Here is a 20,278-nt window from a genome sequence, read left to right on the forward strand (position 1 = left end):
CAGGGAAATATATGTTAATTTGACTAATAAAGTGTAGCTTACTAAAAATATTATGTGTGTGCATACACTTGTACACACAAATAGCTATTACACAGAATATCAGCTATTGACTGGAAATTAAAAGGAAAGCCATTTCTCTTGTATCAGGTTACTTGGGCACTGACAACCTTACCTTTCCCCACCTACACCACCTTCTTCAGATGTTTACATCAAACTAGTGAAACAACCGTGCCAGAAGCAGGGGGCTGGAGTGGTTTATAGGATGGTTGCTAGGGAAACCTAACACTGGGTTGTGATAGAAAGCCGACTCCTTCCTCCTCTGCAGTTTCAGTTTATGGGCACTCTTTAATTTATGGCAAGAAAATGTCATATTTCCTACTGCTTCCTATTGCTAAGTCTATATAGGGCTGGGGTTTTGAACTTGGAAATCCATGGATGAGTTTCAGGAAGCATGTAAATATGATACAAACAATTTAAAAGGAATAGAAGCCATTGTATCTTATTACATCCTTAAATGTGTATGGGAATCACTAAATTTTAAGAACCACCTTTTTAGAGGGATAACTGCTTTCAAGAGTTGTTTCACAGTCAGAGACCCTGAAGCATAAGAAAGCAAAATGGACATTTCTGGTAGAAATATATATATTCCTACTTTATCCTTGAATGGTAAACTTAGCTATTGTTGTGAGCTTTTACTCAAATATTCAAAAATATTTGCATGGATACTTATAGTCTAAGGACAATCATCTAGTTGATTAGTCTAGTGTGAATATAGCCAGAGGATATCACAGAAAAGAGAACTTCTCTGTCACATACACCATAAAAATCTCTCTCCCCCCCCTGCCCCCCATCATTTCTTACATTTATAATTCTTCCAAAGTTCTATTTTATCTCTTTTCAACCAAACACAGAATTTATTTTGTAGGGAAAAAAGCCCACTTTAATGCTGAGTCCAAAATCTGTTTGCTTGTAATTGTTATTCTATTTCCAAAGAGGTCATCAATGCATTAAATATTTAGACGAGTGTGGGCACCCAACAGGGTTTAATACTACACAGCAGGGCTTTTCTCTGGGATAGCGCAGATGAGGCTACTCTTTTTCAGGATCTTACCAATAAATGAAAGTGGACCCAACTGAGGGTAGAAAGTGAGGTGGGGAAATTGCTATTATTATTAATTTTAGATGTGCTTTCTGTTCTCTTCTTGTTATCAAGCATGAATACAAGAAAGATCAAACGAGGATACTTCAAAACATCTTGACAAAGCCAAATCTGCAATCCATAAATGAATAATAACTTAGAAATTAAGTATAAACCCTTTAAACACAAATTTCAAATAAAACATGCCAGCTATCATTGGTACTTTACATTATTCTATCAGTCTCAACCCCCCAAATATTTTTTAATTGTAAGGATACGAATAATGTATTAAAAGAGGTTTTTATAATAATAGCTTTAGAATTTATTCATTTATTTGTGTCCTTTACAAAGTTAAAGAAGTTCCCTTCTACACTTAGGTTTTTGAGAGTTTTTATCAAAAATGGAGGTTTTACTTTTTATTTATTCATTTATTTATGCTTACTGAAATATAGTTGTTTTGCAATATTTTGTTAGTTTCAAGTTTGTTATGGTGATATGAACTTGACATATATTATAAAATTATCACCAAGGTCTAACAGCTCTTGGCCTCCATACAAGTCATTACAATATTATTGATAGATGCTGTATTTTGCATATCAGTGGCTTATTTATTTTATAACTGGAAGTTGAAAATAAATTTAAATGATTTAAGGTATTTTTTTGCATTCTTTTAAAAAATTTACTGGAATCTAAAATACAATATGAATCAACATATCTATGAAACAGACTCATAGAACAGACTTGTGGAGGCCAAAGGGGAGGAGGGGTAGAAAAGGATTGGAAGTTTGGGATTAGCAGATGCAAACTATTATGTACAGGATGGGTAAACAACAAGCTTCCCCTGCCCATGGAATTCCTCTGCCCATGGAATTTTCTAGGCAAGAATAGTGGAGTGGGGTGCCATTTCCTACTCCAGGGATTCTTCCCGATACAGGGATTGAATCCGCGACACTTCCATCTCATACTCTGGCAGGTGGATCACCTAGACAGCATATTAAAAAGCAGAGACATTATTTTGCCAACAAAAGTCCATCTAGCCAAGGCTATGGTTTTTCCAGTGGTCATGTATGGATGCGAGAGTTGGACTGTGAAGAAAGCTGAGCGCTGAAGAATTGGTGCTTTTGAACTGTGGTGTTGGAGAAGACTCTTGAGAGTCCCTTGGGCTGCAAGGAGATCCAATCAGTCCATCCTAAAGGAAATCAGTCCTGAATATTCATGGGAAGGACTGATGCTGAAGCTGAAACTCCAATACTTCGGCCACCTGATGTGAAAAACTGACTCACTAGAAAAGACCCTGATGCTGGGAAAGATTGAAGGCAGGAGGAAAAGGGGATGACAGAGAATGAGATGGTTGGGTGGCATCACCGACTCGATGGATATGAGTCTGAGCAAGCTCCAGGAGTTGGTGATGGACAGGGAAGCCTGGTGTGCAGCAGTCCATGGGGTTGCAAAGAGTTAGACAAGACCGAGCGACGGAACTGAACTGACCTGAGTGCCACCTGGGAAGCCCTATACAGCATACTGAACTATATTTAATATCCTGTGATAAACTATAGTAAAAAGAATATGAAAAAAGTGTATTTGTATAACTGAGTCACTTTGAAACACGACAGAAATTAACTCAAGAACACTTTAATAAAATTTAAGATATATTCTAAGACAGGAGGGAATTTATCTGCCTTGAATCTCAACCTGCATTAAATTATATTTAACATAAAATTTCAACATTTATTTTCAAAAATTGTTTGGATATGCTGTTTAAATAAGGCAAATGCACTTGATTCTTGGAACTTCTCATTAGATACTGTTTAGAAAATGTGATAAGGTTAAAACACTTCAGTGTTGCTCTTTCGTTGCTATTGTTTAGCTGTTCAGTTATGTCTGACTCATTGCAACCCCATGGACGTCATTCTTCCCTGTCCTCCACTGTCTCCCAGATTTTGCTTAAGCTCATGTTCATTGAGTTGGTGACACCAGCCAACCATTTTACACTCTGTTGCCCCCTCCTCCTCTTGCCCTCAATCTTTCCCAGCATCAATGTCTTTTCCAGTGAGTTGGTTCTTCATATAAGGTGGCTAAAATGTTGGGGCTTCAGCTTCAGCATCAGTCCTTCCAATGAATATTCAGGGTTGATTTCCTTTAGAATTGATTGGTTTGATTTCCTTGCTGTCCAAGGGACTCTCAAAAGTCTTCTCCAGCATCACAGTTAGAAAGTATAAGTTCTTTGGCGTTCAGCTTTCTTTGTGGTTCAACTCTCATATCTGTACAAGACTACTGGAAAAATGATAGCTTTGACTATACAGACCTTTGTTGTGACTCTTTACTAAACTTTATGTTTCTTACCTGAACTCTTTTCTTTCTTAAGAAAGATGGTACTAAAGACCCTGTCTTTGGTAGAGGAACCAAGGAGGATGACCTGTCTTGATGACTCCCTCAGATCAGCCAGCCTTAGTATCCAGGATACATGCCAAGACATGTTTATCAACTCTATCTCATTTTCTTGGCACTATGTTAAATTACTGATTCAATGCTATGTTTAAGCCTATTAAGTCAATCCATGATGTTACTGCCAGGTTACAATGGTTTCATTTGTTTGGTTGCTTCTGATTTTCCTCCACTAAATTTCAAAGACTTTTCCCTACTTTTTGTGTGAAATAACAAACTGATTCAATGGATAAAAATATTTTAGAACTCTAAGCCTCTTTGTAATTGCCAAAATTTTAATTTAAATATAATTGTGTGTTAGCACAAAAACCAATCAAGGATGTTTAAATCAACCCCAATTCACATCATGACTAGACATCTAAAAAAATAAGATAATAGCTATCTTGTTGTCTTTAGAAGATATTCAACTATTCAATGTTTTCTATAAATATGTAGTGTTTTATTTCAGAAAATGCTTGTCTGAATTGCCAAGGACGAAAAGCTATTCATTGCAGAGATATGCGAGGGTTGTGGTTAGATGTTTTCAACATGCATGTTAATTTATTCCAACATTAGAGAAAAAAGTTTGTAAAGAAGTTAGTTTTCAAGGTGATAGAAAAAATTAGATTGAGTCATTCTTATTTTATTTAAATCCACTGTCTACTTCAGAAAATGTATTAATATATAGTTTTGAAAAAATATTTGAGTAAAATTTGTCTAATATTATTTAGAAAAATGTAAGAACAACTCTTGAATGAGAGTGAAAGATGACTCAAATAATTCACATAACAAATATTACGATTTCAACAATTTTACTGATTATCTGTAACTTCTGAGCTTTGTGACACTGAACAATTTACCCAAAATTCAGGTATAATTCTGACTTAGAATATGAAGAAAGGTAACAGCACCTTCATCACGGCATTGTGAGGATGAAATAAATCAATTCATGTCAAGTGCTTGGGGCAATGTGCACTCAATACATATACAGCAGTGATAACATATTTTATTGTTATATGATTATGGTTATATTATGACTATTATTAATGTGGCTATTTCAATAGAGCTAAGATGATGGTGACTCATTTTATACAAGCTGTAATAAAGTCCAAGGGTGACAAAGTATAGTAATTTTAGTTAGGGAGCTTCCCCGGTGTCTCAGCAGTAAAGAATCCACCTGCAATGCAGGGGACACAGGAGACACGAGTTCAATCTCTGGGTTGGAAAGATCCCCTGGAGTAGGGCTTGCAACTCACTCCAGTATTTTTGCAGGAAAATTCCAAGGACAGAGGAGCCTGGCGGGTGACAGACTACAGGATCGCAAAGAGTCAGGCATGACTGAAGTGACTAAGCACAGCATGCACACACAATTTTAGTTAAAGGTGCAGGTATTTCTCAAAATTCTCCAAGCCAGGCTTCAACAGTATGTGAACTGTGAACTTCCATATGTTCAAGCTGGATTTAGAACAGACAGAGGAACCAGAAATCAAATTGACAACATCTGTTGGATCATCGCAAAAGCAAGAGAGTTTCAGAAAAAAACCATCCATTTCTGCTTTATTGACTATGCCAAAGCCTTTGACTGTGTGGATCACAATAAACTGTGAAAAATTCTGAAAGAGATGGGAATACCAGACCACCTTACTTGCCTCCTGAGAAATCTGTGTGCAGGTCAAGAAGCAGCAATTAGAACCAGACAAGGAACAACAGACTGGTTCCACATTGGGAAAGAAGTACCTCAAGGCTGTATATTGTCACCCTGCTTATTTAACTTATATGCAGAGTACATCATGTGAAATAATAATGTATTATTATTTAATAATAATAAACACATATTATAATTTCACAGGGTGGATCAAGAACAAGCTGGAATCAAGATTGCCAAGAGAAATGTCAATAACCTAAGATAAGCAAATGACACCACCCTTATAGCAGAAAGCTGAGAAAGAGGAGAGTGAAAAAGTTTGCTTAAAACTCAACATTCAGAAAACTAAGATCATAGCATCCAGTCCAATGACTTCATGGCAAATAGATGGGGAAATGATGGAAACAGTGAGAGATTTTACTTACTTGGGCTCCAAAATCATTGCAGATGGTGACTACAGACATGAAATTAAAAGATGCTTGCTCCTTGGAGGTAAAGCTATGACCAACCTAGACAGCATATTGAAAAGCAGAGACATTACTTTGCCAACAAAGGTCCATCTAGTCAAAGCTATGGTTTTTCCAGTAATCATGTAAGGATGTGAGAGTTGGACCATAAAGAAAGCTGAGCCGAAGAATTGATGCTTTTGGACTGTGGTGTTGGACTGCGAGGAGATCAAACCAGTCAATCCTAAATGAATTCAGTCCTGAATATTCATTGGAAGGACTGATGCCAAAGCTGAAGCTCCAATACTTTGGCCACTTGATGCGAAGAACTGACTCATTGGAAAAGACCCTGATGCTGGGCAAGATTGAAGGCAGGAGAAGGGAACGACAGAGGATGAGATGGTTGGAAGGCTTCACCGGCTTGATGGCCATGAATTTGAGCAAGCTCTGGGAGTTGGTGATGGACAGGGAACTCTGGCGTGATGCAGTTCATGGGGTTGCAAGGAGTTGGACATGACCGAGGGACTGAACTAAACTGAACTGAGCATATGTTTCTATTCTTACCCAACCAAGACTGTTGTTTTATCCTTAACACCCACCAGTGCCAACACTTGTGATGTAAATACTGTGAACAATAGTTTATAAAGCACACATAATAGTGTCATTTAGCCTTCACAACAATTTGTATGTATAAAGTTATTATTAGTCTAGAAATGAGGAATTCAAAGCTTTAAGTTATTGAGACGTTGCCTCAAGTTCAGTCATAGTGAACAACAAAACTAAAATCAAAACCAGTGTCCCTCTATGAGGCTGGCAGTATTCTGATATCAAAGCCAGACGAAGAAACCATAAGAAAGGAAACTGTGAGACAACATAAGTATATAAATATATCTCACTTAATGCAGGTGCGTGCATGCTGTCACTGCACTGTGTCCGACTCTTTGTGGCCCTGTGGACTGTAGCCCACCAGGCTCCTCTCTATGTGGAATTTTCCAGGCAAGAATACTGGAGTGGGTTGCCATTTCCTTCTCCAAGGGATCTTCCCAACCCAGGAACTGAACCCAGGTCCCCTGCATTGGCAGTCAGATTCTTTCCCACTGAGCCACTAGGAAAGCCCAATACAGATGCAAAAATCCTCAACAAAATATTAGCAAACTGAATTCATGAACCATGGATGATATAGCATGAACAAGTGGGATTCACCCCAGGAATATAAGCTTGGTTCAGCTTAATGACTGTAATAGACCATAGCAATAGTTGTATAGAGCAAAAAATTCCACATATGATCATCTCAAGAGATGCAGAAAAAGTTAACCAAGTCCAATATATTTTCATGAGAAAAACATCCAACAAGCAAGGGATAGAAGGGAAATTTCTCAGTTTCACAAAAAGCATCTATGAAAACCCACAGGTAGTGTTGAAAGACTGAAATCTTTCCCTTAAGAGCAGGAAAAAGACTGAGTTCCACTTTCACCTATTCTAGTCAGCACTGTATAGCAATTACTTGCTAGTTAGACATGAAAACAAAGCAAAATACATCCAGATTGGAAAGGAAGAAGTAAAACTATATTTGGCAGATGACATCATTTTATCCATTAAAAACTCCAAAGATTTTACACACATAAAATTACTAGAGTTCATGATGAGTTCTTCAAAGTTACAGGATATAAAATCAATATGCAAAAATCTGTTGTATTTGTATACACTATCAATGAACAATCTGGAAATGGAGTTTAAAAAGTAAGTTCATTTACAACAGCATTAGTAGGAATAAAATGGTTAGGAATAAATTTAACCAAGGACATGCAAGTTGTATTGACTGAAAAATATAAAACATTGTTGAAAATAATTTTTAAAGGCCTAAGTAAGAGATAATGTGTCTTTATTGGAGGACTTAATACTATTAAGATGGAAATATTCTGTAAATTACCCTACAAATCCAAATTCAACACAATCTCTATAAAAATCCAATTGTCTTTTCTTCAGATATGGACAAGTTGATCCTAACATTTATATCGATCTGCAAGCAATCTTGAATAGCCAAAATAATCTTGAAAAGGAATGTAAAAATTGATGGGACTCACATTTCTGTATTTTGAAACACACTATGAAGCTATAGGATTTGAAACATTGCTGTATTGGTAAAAGGATAGATATACAGATCAATGTAATTTAACTGAAAGGCTAAAAATGAACCCATATATGTCTATGGCTAATTGATTTTCGACAAAGGTGCCAAAAGTGTTTAATGTGTAAAAAAGAGGTTTTTTAAATACGTGGTGCTGGGACAACTAGATATCCATATGCAGAAAAAAGAAGAAAAAGAAAAAAATTTATTTGCACCCTTTTCTTATGCCATATGTGAACATTAGCTCACATAAATCAAAGACCTAGATGTATCCCTAAAACAATAAAAATCTCCATAGGAAACATAGGTGCAAATCTTTAGGACCTTTGATTAGACAGTATGATACCAAAAGTAAAATAACAAAAGAAAACATGAATAAAATGGACTTCATCAAAATTAAAGACGTTTTGCATCAAAGGACACTATCAAGAATGTGAACATACAACCCACAGAATAGGAAACAGATATTTGTAAATCAAGTTTCTGATAAGAGTCTAGTAACCAGAATATATTTATAAGTGCTTATAATAATAAAAATACAAATTTACAGATAGGCAAATAATTCAAATAGATATTTTTTTTCCAAAGAAGATACACAAATGGCCAACAAGAACATGAAAGAATGCTCTAGATCATTAGGGGAATAGAAATCAAACTCACAATGAGATACCACTTGACACCCACCAGAACAATTAAAAATTCTTTTTCTAAAGTGTGGGAAAAAGCAAGTATTGGTAAGGATGTGAAGTAATTAGTAAACTTATACATTGCTAGCTGTAATGTAGAAGAGTATAACCACTTTGGAAAACAGTTTGGTAATTCCTCAAAAAGTTAAATATACAATTACCATGTGAAACAAAGTTCTACTCCTAGGTATATATCTCAGAGAACTGAAAGCAGAAGTTAACACAAAAACTTGTACGTGAATTTCATAACAATTACAACAGCCAAAAAGTGAAAAAATCAACTGCTGAATGAAGAAATAAGATGTGATATATCCATACAATGGATTATTGTTCAGCTATTAAAAATACTGATATATGCTACAATGTGGGTGAACCTCGGAACTATTATGCTAAATGAAACAAGGCAGAAACAAAAGCCTACATATTCTATGACCTCTTTTCTAGGAAATTTCCAGAATAGTTAAATCGAGTTGCCAGCATTTAGGAAGATTGGTGAATGAGAGGTTATGGGGTTTCTCTTTGGGGTGATGGACTCATTCTGGGGTTAGGTAATGGCAATGGTTGAACAAAATGAGAAGTATATTATTGATAAAAAGCCCCCTAGTTGTACACTTTAGAAAGGCAGGTACTGCACTGGCGAAATCTGATTATATTCTTTGCAGCCAAAGATGGAGACGGTCTATACAGTCAACAAAAATAAGACCGGGAGCTGACTGTGGCTCAGATCATGAGCTCCTTATTACCAAATTCAGACTCAAATTGAAGAAAGTAGGGAAAACTGCTAGACCGTTCAGGTATGACCTAAATCAAATCCCTATGATTATACAGTGGAAGTGAGAAATAGATTTAGGGACCTAGATCTGATAGATAGAGTGCCTGATGAACTATGGAATGAGGTTCATGACATTGTACAGGAGACAGGGATCAAGACCATCCCCCTGGAAAAGAAAAGCAAAAAAGCAAAATGGCTGTCTGAGGAGGCCTTACAAATAGCTGTGATAGGAAGAGAGGAGAAAAGCAAAGGAGAAAAGGAAAGATATAAGCATCTGAATGTAGAGTTCCAAAGAATAGCAAGAAGAGATAAGAAAGCCTACTTCAGCGATCAATGCAAAGAAATAGAGGAAAACAACAGAACAGGAAAGACTAGAGATCTCGTCAAGATAATTAGAGATACCAAGGGAACATTCCATGCAAAGATGGGCTCGATAAAGGACATAAATGGTATGGTCCTAACAGAAGCAGAAGCTATTAAGAAGAGGTGGCAAGAGTACATAGAAGAACTATACAAAAAATATCTTCATGACCCAGATAATAATGATGGTGTGATCACTCACCTAGAGCCAGACATCCTGGAATGTGAAGTCAAGTGGGCCTTAGAAAGCATCACTACAAACAAAGCTAGTGGAGGTGATGGAATTCCAGTAGAGCTATTTCAAATCCTGAAAGATGATGCTGTGAAAGTGCTACACTCAATATGCCAGCAAATTTGGAAAACTCAGCAGTGGCTATAGGACTGGAAAAGGTCAGTGGTCATTCCAATTCCAAAGAAAGGGAATGCCAATGACTGCTCAAACTACCACACAATTGCACTCATCTCACATGCTAGTAAAGTAATGCTCAAAATTCTCCAAGCCAGGCTTCAGTAATACATGAACCGTCAACTTCCAGATGTTCAAGCTGGTTTTAGAAAAGGCAGAGGAACCAGAGATCAAATTGCCAACATCCGCTGGATCATGGAAAAAGCAAGAGAGTTCCAGAAAAACATCTATTTCTGCTTTATTGACTATGCCAAAGCCTTTGACTGTGTGGATCACAATAAACTGTGGAAAATTCTGAAAGAGATGGGAATACCAGACCGCCTGAACTGCCTCTTGAGAAATCTGTATGCAGGTCTGGAAGCAGCAGTTAGAACTGGACATGGAACAACAGACTGGTTCCAAATAGGAAAAAGAGTATGTCAAGGCTGTATATTGTTACCCTGCTTCTTTAACTTATATGCAGAGTACATCATGAGAAACCCTGGGCTGGAAGAAGCACAAGCTGGAATCAAGATTGCCAGGAGAAATACCAATAACCTCAGATATGCAGATGACACCACCCTGATGGCAGAAAGTGAAGAGGAACTCAAAAGCCTCTTGATAAAAGTGAAAGAGGAGAGTGAAAAAGTTGGCCTAAAGCTCAACATTCAGAAAACGAAGATCATGGCATCCGGTCCCATCACTTCATGGGAAATAGATGGGGAAACAGTGGAAACAGTGTCAGACTTTATTTTTTTGGGCTCCAAAATCACTGCAGATGGTGACTGCAGCCATGAAATTAAAAGACGCTTACTCCTTGGAAGAAAAGTTATGACCAACCTAGATATTGTATTCAAAAGCAGAGACATGACTTTGCCAACTAAGGTCCATCTAGTCAAGGCTATGGTTTTCCAGTGGTCATGTATGGATGTGAGAGTTGGACTGTGAAGAAGGCTGAGTGCCAAAAAATTGATGCTTTTCAAGTGTGGTGTTGGAGAAGTCTCTTGAGAGTCCCTTGGACTGCAAGGAGATCCAACCAGTCCATTCTGAAGACGATCAGCCCTGGGATTTCTTTGGAAGGAATGATGCTAAAGCTGAAACTCCAGTATTTTGGCCACCTGATGCGAAGAGTTGACTCATTGGAAAAGACTCTGATGCTGGGAGGGATTGGGGGCAGGAGGAAAAGGGCATGACAGAGGATGAGATGGCTGGATGGCATCACTGACTCGATGGACATGAGTCTGAGTGAACTCCAGGAGTTGGTGATGGACAGGGAGGCCTGGCGTGCTGCGATTCATGGGGTCACCGAGTCGGACACGACTGAGCGACTGAACTGAACTGCGCTGGCAGTCTCTTTCTTGGTTAGACAATCATCAGAGTACCTGCAGGTGTCAGACTCTTCTCATAAAAGGGTGCTCATAAAAGTGCTTGCTTAGAATGGGCAAGCACTCCAAAAGTTACAGTCTGTACCTTTGTATTGGAGTATAACTGCTTTATAATATTGTATTAGTTTCTTCCACACAACAAGATGAACCAGCTATATGTATACATAAATCCTGTCCCACCTGACCTCCCTCCCATCTCTCCCATCCCACTCATCTAAGTCATCACAGAGCACTGAGCTGAGCTCCTTGTGTGATAAAGCAGGTTCCTGGTGGGAATGTAAATTGATACAGCCACTATGAAGAACACTATGGGAGGTCCTTAAAAAACTAAAAACAGAACTACCTTTTTATTGTTGTTTTTCAGACACCAAGTCATGTCCAACCCTTCACAACCCCATAGACTGAAGCAGACCAGCCTTCCCTTCACTATTTCCCAGAGCTTGCTCAAACTCATGTCCACTGCGTTGGTGATGCCATGCAACCATCTCATCCTGTGTCACCCCCTTTTCCTCCTGCCCTCAATCTTTCCTTTCAAGAAGTGAGCTCTTTCCATCAGGTGACCAAAAAGTATTGGCGCTTCAGCATCAACATCAATCCTTCTAATGAACATTCGGCATTGGTTTCCTTTAGGATTGACTGATTTGATCTCCTTGATGTCCAAGGGACTCTCAAGAGTCTTCTCCAGCACCACAGTTCAGAAGCATCAAGTCTGGTTCTCAACATTTTTATGGTACTCACATCCATACATGACTACTAGGCAAATCATAACTTTGACTGTACAGAACTTTCTTGGCAAAATGATGTCTCTGCATTTTAATATGCTGTATAGATATGCCATAGCTTTCCTTCCAAGGAGCAAGTATCTCTGAATTTCATGGTTGCTGTCCCCTTCTGCAGTGATTCCAGAGCCCAAGGAAATAAAATCTGTCCATGTGTCCACTTTTACCCTTTCTATTTGCTGAGAAGTGATGGGACTGCATTTGTAACAATTCAATAAAGACTTTTTAAAAAATGTAAAAAAGATACAAATGAACTTTTTTTTAAAGAGTTGCTCCTAATAATATCACATCATCAGAAGCCCCTTGCATTGTTTTTATCTGAAAATGTATTTCTAGATTCCCTGCGATTCAAGGATTTCTCCAGAAAGCTCTAGCTCAAGGCCACAGTGTTTGAAGCCTACAGCTATCAGATAACATCCTGCAAACCTCAGGCATTTATTTCCAGAATCTGTCAGCTCAACACAGTCACTACTAAGAATGCTCCAACTTGAAATAATGAATTTTTATTTTTTGAGATAAAATAAAATTTTATTCTGACAGAAGCTAAGGAAGGAGAGCTACTTGCTTTCAAATACTGAGAAGTCAATAGTGGAACACCTCTCTGTTCCTTTCTTTAGTTTAATCTTTAAAATACACAGAGAAACAGAGACATAAACTTCGCTTTTCACTTTCATGCATTGGAGAAGGAAATGGCAACCCACTCCAGTATTCTTGCCTGGAGAATCCCAGGGAGAGAGGAGCCTGGTGGGCTGCCATCTATGGGGTCACATGGAGTTGGACATGACTGAAGCGACTTAGCAGTATTATGTAGTCAGCCTTCCTCAAGGCAGTGCTAAAGAAAGATGCTTACATCTGGATGATGTCTGTCCGGGCAGTTAAATTTTAAAATAATACTCACCTCTCCACACTACCCAAAATGCTGCCTTCCTTCTGAAAGCAGGATGAAACTTCCTCCTACCAGCCCTCACCTTCAGATCCACCCTTCTCCAACCCAGGCTCCACATCAGTGCCAAGGCGGGTTGTACAAGCCTGACTCTGCTCACCTCGCCTGGTTTCGCCCCCACACTCCGTGTTTTCCCAAGTCTCCACGCATGGCTGTTCCCTCTGCCTGAACACTTCCTGTCCTTAACCACTTAGACATCTTCTCCTTCTCTCCAAGGGGTCAGCTCAAGAGTGACTTTCCCTGTGGGGGACCATCCATTCAGTTCTCTCCTAGTGAAATTAGGTGATCTTTCATGTACTCATGACGCTCTCACAGAGTGATCCTATAATTACAATGCTTCTAATTCACCACTGGACTATGAGATCATTGAGGCTGGACTATGTCTTATTGATCATTATGTCCTAGCTCTTAGTGATGTGCTCCTTGGCACATACAGATATTCAGAAGCATTTATTGAAATGGATCCATAATGTCATTTTAAGGCTGCAAAAAGTATGGAAGATCTGGGACAGCCGATACAATCTGAGATCTCTGAATAACATAGCTACAAACACTGAAAGAAGCAAAAAAAATATGATTTAGAGATTTATTTTCCTTTACTTTCTCATTTTTAATATATTCAGGCTAGCAGCAAAGCTAAATAAAAGTGAGAAAAAATTAAGCTGGGTAGTTAGTCGGGATTACTCAGATTATTGTGATCTACATTTTTAAAGGAAATGTATTAACACTTAGAGTAATAACAAATAATATTCACATCATGAGATCACATAGTTTAAAATTTTATTCAGCATGCATTTTCCAGATAATTTTCTATATACCAGACACTGTTCTAAAAATATCAATTCATTTAATTCTCATAGCAGCCTTAAGAGGTCATCATGACAAACTTGGAACTTTCTTTATTGTCTTGTGATATTGGCCTGACTCCTTCTCCCTATACCCAGCAGAAAGATTTGGAATTAAAGAAAATAATATCAACGGAACAAAAAATTCTTTTCTAATATCCTAAAAGGTATCCAAAGATCTAATGAAGGAGGTCATATCAAAATGAGTATTGCAATATTCAGCATCTCTAATGTGCTTGCAGAAAGATAAAACAAATGATAACTTGAATATTTTAGTGAATTTTTGTATGACATTGGAGTATTGCATATTTAAAATAAATCACCTGATAAACCCTGAACAGCAGGGTTCCAGAAATGGAATCCTTACAGGATCAAGATAAATCCAGGCTCATCATAGCATAAATCAGGCATCAGGACAAAATCTTAAAGACATTTTCGTTTCTCCTTATTGACACTTTTAGTAAAGAGTGATAATTAATTGCAGGTAGAATATTTAAAAAGAGCATATGGAAGTACTGACAGGGTAAAGTGCCTCCCAGTGAAAGCTAATGGCACTGAACACAATGGAATAGACATGATGCCCATATTTATGGAATGTCAATCGCAAGGAATTTGCAGAGGTTAATGAATAGAGGTTGGAACTAAAATTACAGCAACTTTTCCCATTTTGGAAGATTAATACAAGGAAGTGGGAAAGATAGATATCATTAAATCAGAGGAACACATTATATCACAGGATCACGTTAGCATATTTGTATCAGTGACCGTAAACGAAGCCACAGAAGGCCTGCTTGTCAAAGTCACTGATAACATCAGCATTCAAGAAGATTTTGTTAAGCCTCCAATTAGCAAAATTAAATTAATTTATGCCTTTACCATTTGGGCAAAGGTGACATGTCTTCACTCAGGTCTTTTCAACCATCTATTCCTGACATGGACTTTGGAATTCTCCACTCACTTCATCAGTTTGACTTTCATCAAGGCACTTATCCTTCCTCATAATTATCTTAAGTATTTACTAGTATTTATTTATTTCTTGAGTATTTACTCAAATGTTATTTATTTCTTAAGTATTTTTATTAAATATTTATTAATGCATAAAAGCATAAACCTTGTTCAACTTGTGTCACTGATTGAAATAAAAGCACCAAGTAAATATTTGTCCACAAAATACCTATCTAATTCATTTCTCTTAAAAATAAATTTGACTAGTGCAGATTGGAAAAAATACCACAATAGTATTTCTTGTGAAACATGACACCTATTGAATAATAAAAGCATTAGGCTGAGATCAGAAGACAGTTTTGTCACTGATACCTCACTCGACATTTCATAAATCACTTAATTTCTCCAGGAACAGTTTTCTCACGTTTAAAACTGGGCCAACAACAGCCAGCCTCTCAGGCATTTTCACATTTATGTGCATTAAAGAGTTTTGTAAACTGTAAAGTACATAACATATATGAAGAATTATGACTGGGGGTGGGATAGGGATCTTAACTAAACACTAGATATGAATTAATAGTGTTTTGTGACTTTTGAAAGAATTGGTTACAAACATTGGTTGCATCCAAAGAATAGTTTAGATTTTGTATTGGCAAAACAGATTACTGCATCTCACCCTAGTTACATACTCTGCAAGACATTGACAATTGTCCTAAGACAAGGCCAAGGTAGGTTGTGGAGACAGTGTCACTTGAACAACAATGAGAGTAATTGTGGAAATAGTGAACAAAGGAAGCATGGAAGGGGATGGTGGGAATTGTGATGCTTATTTTGGGTATGTGAAGGATTGTCATGTGGAAGATATATTGCAAGTAAGGATGCAATAAGATGCAAACTAGGAATTAGGAATGAAAAATTGAGAAAGACAAATGCTGGTTTAAGACCTTATTTTAATGTAAGGAAGAGTTTTCTAAGCTTTATAGCAGTCACATGATGATGGAGGTAGTGAATTGTGGTGGTCACATCCAAACTAGGTGGAGACACACAAACAATATTATCAGAAGGCTTTTAATATTAAACTGAAGTTCAGGCTAGCTGATTCCAAGGTCCTACCCAAGTCCAGCATTGTAATCAATCCAACGCAATACTCCTATCATGATTATTGAAAGTGAAAGGATCATGAACTCAAGCTCTTACAAATCTTGGAGACAAAATCAATCCATGAGAGAATGGCAGGTGACACCAATCCTGAGTCAATGAGAAGAAAGAGTGGCCAGGGTGTGGGGTTCCCCAGAGAGCTCATGGCTGGGTGTACACCACTCCATCCTACACTTGTGTGTTGTTTAGTCACTAAGTCATAGCCCACCAGACTCCTCTGTCCACGGGGTTTCCCAGGGAAGAATACTACTGGATTGGGCTGCCATTTCCTTCTTCAGGGGATCTTCCTGACCCAGGGGTTGAGCCACCTCTCCTGCGATGGCAGGTGGATACTCTACCACTAAGCAACTAGGGAAACCCACGTCCTACTGAGAATCCCTTTAATGTTGTGAGTTATTGTCCCTCAAGGATCTGCTGCTATATTTCACAAGACACTTGCTGTTGCAAAGGCCAATTCTGGTTATATACATATATCCTTCATTTCAAAAATGATCTCCAGCTCGTTTGAGGAGCAGGGAGAAGGAGAGGAAGAGATACCTCAAAGATGCAGCAAGTGCTACACTGGCAAAGCCAAGCAAATGTTGCCTGAAACGGCTTTTGCATCCCCCAACCTGAGGAACACAGTGACTGCCCCTCATCCCTATCTGTTTAAGTGTCCCCCGCAAAAACATAGGCACATCCTATATTAACCTTCTATTGCCAGGCTTCATGTCCAGAGATCTACACTTGAGACATGAAAGGAGGGGAAAAAAAAGTAGAAAAGAGGGAGATGGAACCGACGGAGACACAGGTTAACATCGTTTTCATGATTTTTTTTTTTTTCCTACTTTAGTCCTAGCTCCCCTGGGCGGGGGAGGAGGCTGTGGGCTGCGGACTCGGCGCTGGAACCAGGAGTCATTGAGTCGGAGCCCAGGGAGCGTCCCCTCCCGGTGTCCCTGCTGCAGCCTCCGGCTGGTCCCTGGATGCTCAGCCTCGCTACCTCCTGGTGCAGCATCTCCTGCAAAGACAGCCCCGCCGCCGCACGGGGTGCCCGGTGGGCGCGAGACTCCGAGGCATTGGCTCCGTAACTTTTCACGTCATTTTCTGCTCCGGATCCCCTGGTAGCCGGTCCGTGCCTCCTCCCGCCTCAGAGCGCGGCGCCCATGGGGCAGGGGCCGAGCCGCTTGCAGCACTGAGTGGACCCGGGCTGGAGCCAGGGATGTCCGGCACCAAACTGGAGGACTCCCCCCCTTGTCGCAACTGGTCATCGGCTCCGGAGCTGAATGAAACTCAAGAGCCCTTTTTAAACCCCACCGACTATGACGACGAGGAATTCCTGCGGTACCTGTGGAGAGAGTACCTCCACCCCAAAGAATACGAGTGGGTCCTGATCGCCGGCTACATCATCGTGTTCGTGGTGGCGCTTATTGGGAACGTCCTGGGTGAGTGTCGCTCCGGGCAGCCCCCGCGGGGGGCCACCACGTCCACGCGCCCGGGGCTGTGAATACCCCCTGCTCCCCGTAGGGATGCACACAAAGAGGTCGCTGCTCTTGGGGTGGGGTTATTATTATTTTTTTTTTTTTTTCAACAGAAGTTTTCGGATTTTAGGAACCAGGACCGAGCCCTGGAATGGTGATCCTTTATTTCTGCAGGGATGCGCGGGGAGCCGCGCTGCCTTTGCGATCACCTGGGTTCCCAGCGCCAGAAGAGGGGCAGGGCTGTCCAGGTGAATGTGCCGGAGTGTGGGGGCAGTCAGTCATCATTTTTGTGTCACGTGGCCGTGGCCGGGTGTTTGGGGGTTCCTGGGAGGGAGGTCAGTCTGGCAGGATGCGAAGCTGTGTCCCTAAGGGACAAGCTCTCCTGGGCTGGGGGAGTCATAAAAGATTTGTGAGCCCGGTACACTGTCCTTCGCGAGAGAGAGGGCTGAGGCTCTGTCTAAAGGTGGTAACGAAAGTGCAGGGAGTGGGGACGGAGGCAAAGCAGGGAGGTGTACTCATGCACAGAAGCTGAATTAAAAGGGACCCATGCAGCTGGGAGCAAGCAAGAAGGAGGAGGGGCCTCTGAGAAAAGTACCAGGGCAATCGCGATCATTCAACCATCCATCTACCCCATCCATTCATTCATTTATCTACGGTACGCATGTATTTTCCAGAGCATGCTCCGTTTCCAGGCTCGGGAAATATTTGCACTGTTTTTTTTCCCCCTCAAAGCTGAGACCAAGCTTAGCGCTAGGTTCTCACTGTTTCTCTCTGTCTAGGTTTGTATGTAAACACACATTTCTTCGCCCACTTTACAGCTCTGCACAATTTTTGAGGGGGAGGGGGGAGTGCAGTGGCGAGATGGTGGCTGTGGCGATGGAGTTTATTAGGGCAGCTGGAAACTGACTTTTTTTAAAAAGCAGCTTTGGAAGGGAGGGTGGACTGCACATGAATTGTGAATGGAGGCAGCGTCTACCTTGATGAATGGAGAGAGAGTGGGAGGTGTTTCAGTGCAGAGGGCAGTGTGGAGGGAATCTCTGTGGAAAATGACAAGAGAGAAGCCAGGCTAGGAGAAGATGCTCTTGATTACAAAAAGGCGGAGAAGGTGAGTGAGGTGGAATAGGCTGGGAGGCACTGAAGTCCAAAACACAGACTTTGTAACTGCAATGGAGGCTGATAAGAGACTTGCGAGGCTCTCAGCACCAGCTTGATTTCACCCTTCTCTCCCCAAGGGTGTCAGTCTGGTAAGAAGCATCCAATGTAGTCCCTCAGCTATTCAGGGGCAGAGTAGCTGATAGGTGACTGAAAGGCCTTCCTTAGAACTGGTAGATTATTATTTGATAAGAAAGATAAGAACCCTTTGAAAACTTTAGTTGGCCCTGTCTATATGTTCTTTCAGCCTGTTTTAATTTTGCTGCGGTTTTTAAAGGCAAACATAGAGGAAATCTTTTGAGGATGCAAGTTAGGCGGATGGAGGTGGAAATACACATTATTTGGGCTATCTGTTGTAAGGATAAATCTGTTAATCACAATGCTATGCTTTTCTTGTTTCCCTTCTTGTTATCTATCCTTAAAACTACAACAATTAGGATATACGGCTACTAGCAGAGCAACATTTTACTGCATTATGCAAATAATGAAAAGTGAATCATCAAAATTGAACATCTATTGAGTACCTACTGTGTGCCAAACACCTTCACATATGCTCTCTCACTTACACCTGAGCGTAACCTACATTTGACAGAAGAAGCAAGACTTAGAGAAATGAAATGAGTTTTTAAGGAACTTGATTCAGATTTGGTTCCATTTCTTATGACCTCGGTCCAGAATTCTCCACTGTTATTCCACTCTAGATTTAGAAAGTATATAGAGAATGAATTCTTTGCTCCTGGTATCTGCAAGCCTGTTGAAAGCATTTCCTGTTCTCCTCTGCATCTAAGTCCACTATTAATAAATTACCATGAAGGGTTAATTATTCTGTCCTTCTCTCCAACAGAAACCCACACAGAAAGGAACTTTATTGCACTTGCAGTAAAATTTTGACGTTTTGCAGAATGGGTACAAGTCACAACTATTTTTCTTTCAGGCTTAACCTCTGTGGTAAAATTTGCTTCTTTTTGCGGTTATGTTACTCTAGCTTGCACAGACCTGTGATGCATTATCTTCGTACCCTAATTGCATAGTTTAGAGGTGCGTGTTGGCTAGTCTGAGGAGTGTTTTAGTCTCAATAAGGAAACACCTCTACAGTAAGGCTGCTTGTTTGGTAACACCAAGGGAGAGAGTGCTGTCCACATCCCTAAGTGCCAAAACAGCCAGTTTTATTCAGCTTAAAACAAATAAACAAACAAAAAAGACGTACAAAAAGCACCTTGTTTTCAAAAAACTGGCAGCTGTTTTCTTCAGGACTGGATAACATTGAAATCTTCTCTGCCTGGACTGAAACCCATATTCTTTACTGACATATTCCCTGAAAGTTGATGAGGTTGAAGTTTGACATTTAAGCAAATGAGAAGCATCATTACTCACAGACAGCTTCCTGCTCCTGGAAGTCTGTGCCAAATTTGCAAAACAGATTAGACTGCCCCTCTTCCCCCATCGTATGTCATTTTATGCAGAGTGGCAGGACAAGAAGTCACATTATTCATTCAAGATAAAGAGGCAACATTAGGTATGAAGGTGAAATACCACAGCCCAGCCAGCAGATGTAATCACTGACTTCAGGTCCACTTACCACTTGTACTTTCATGTAACTGCCTACTTGGAAAATCTCAACCTTGTTGAA

General features: G+C 39.8%; 1 protein-coding gene across 2 annotated transcripts in view; it reads left to right on the forward strand.

The window, feature by feature from the left end:
- HCRTR2 (hypocretin receptor 2) overlaps positions 16,982-20,278 on the forward strand; it is a 137,131-nt gene continuing 133,834 nt past the window's right edge. Inside the window, exon 1 of one of the 2 annotated variants that reach the window (XM_005696190.2) lies at positions 16,982-17,460. In XM_005696190.2, the coding sequence (XP_005696247.1) occupies positions 17,238-17,460 (223 nt within the window). In that variant the 5' untranslated portion in view covers positions 16,982-17,237. The remainder of the gene's footprint in view (positions 17,461-20,278) is intronic. The other variant, XM_013973787.2, reaches the window with a different exon arrangement.

Source organism: Capra hircus, chromosome 23 (genome assembly GCF_001704415.2).
Source record: "Capra hircus breed San Clemente chromosome 23, ASM170441v1, whole genome shotgun sequence".
NCBI classification, from domain to species: Eukaryota; Metazoa; Chordata; class Mammalia; order Artiodactyla; family Bovidae; genus Capra; species Capra hircus.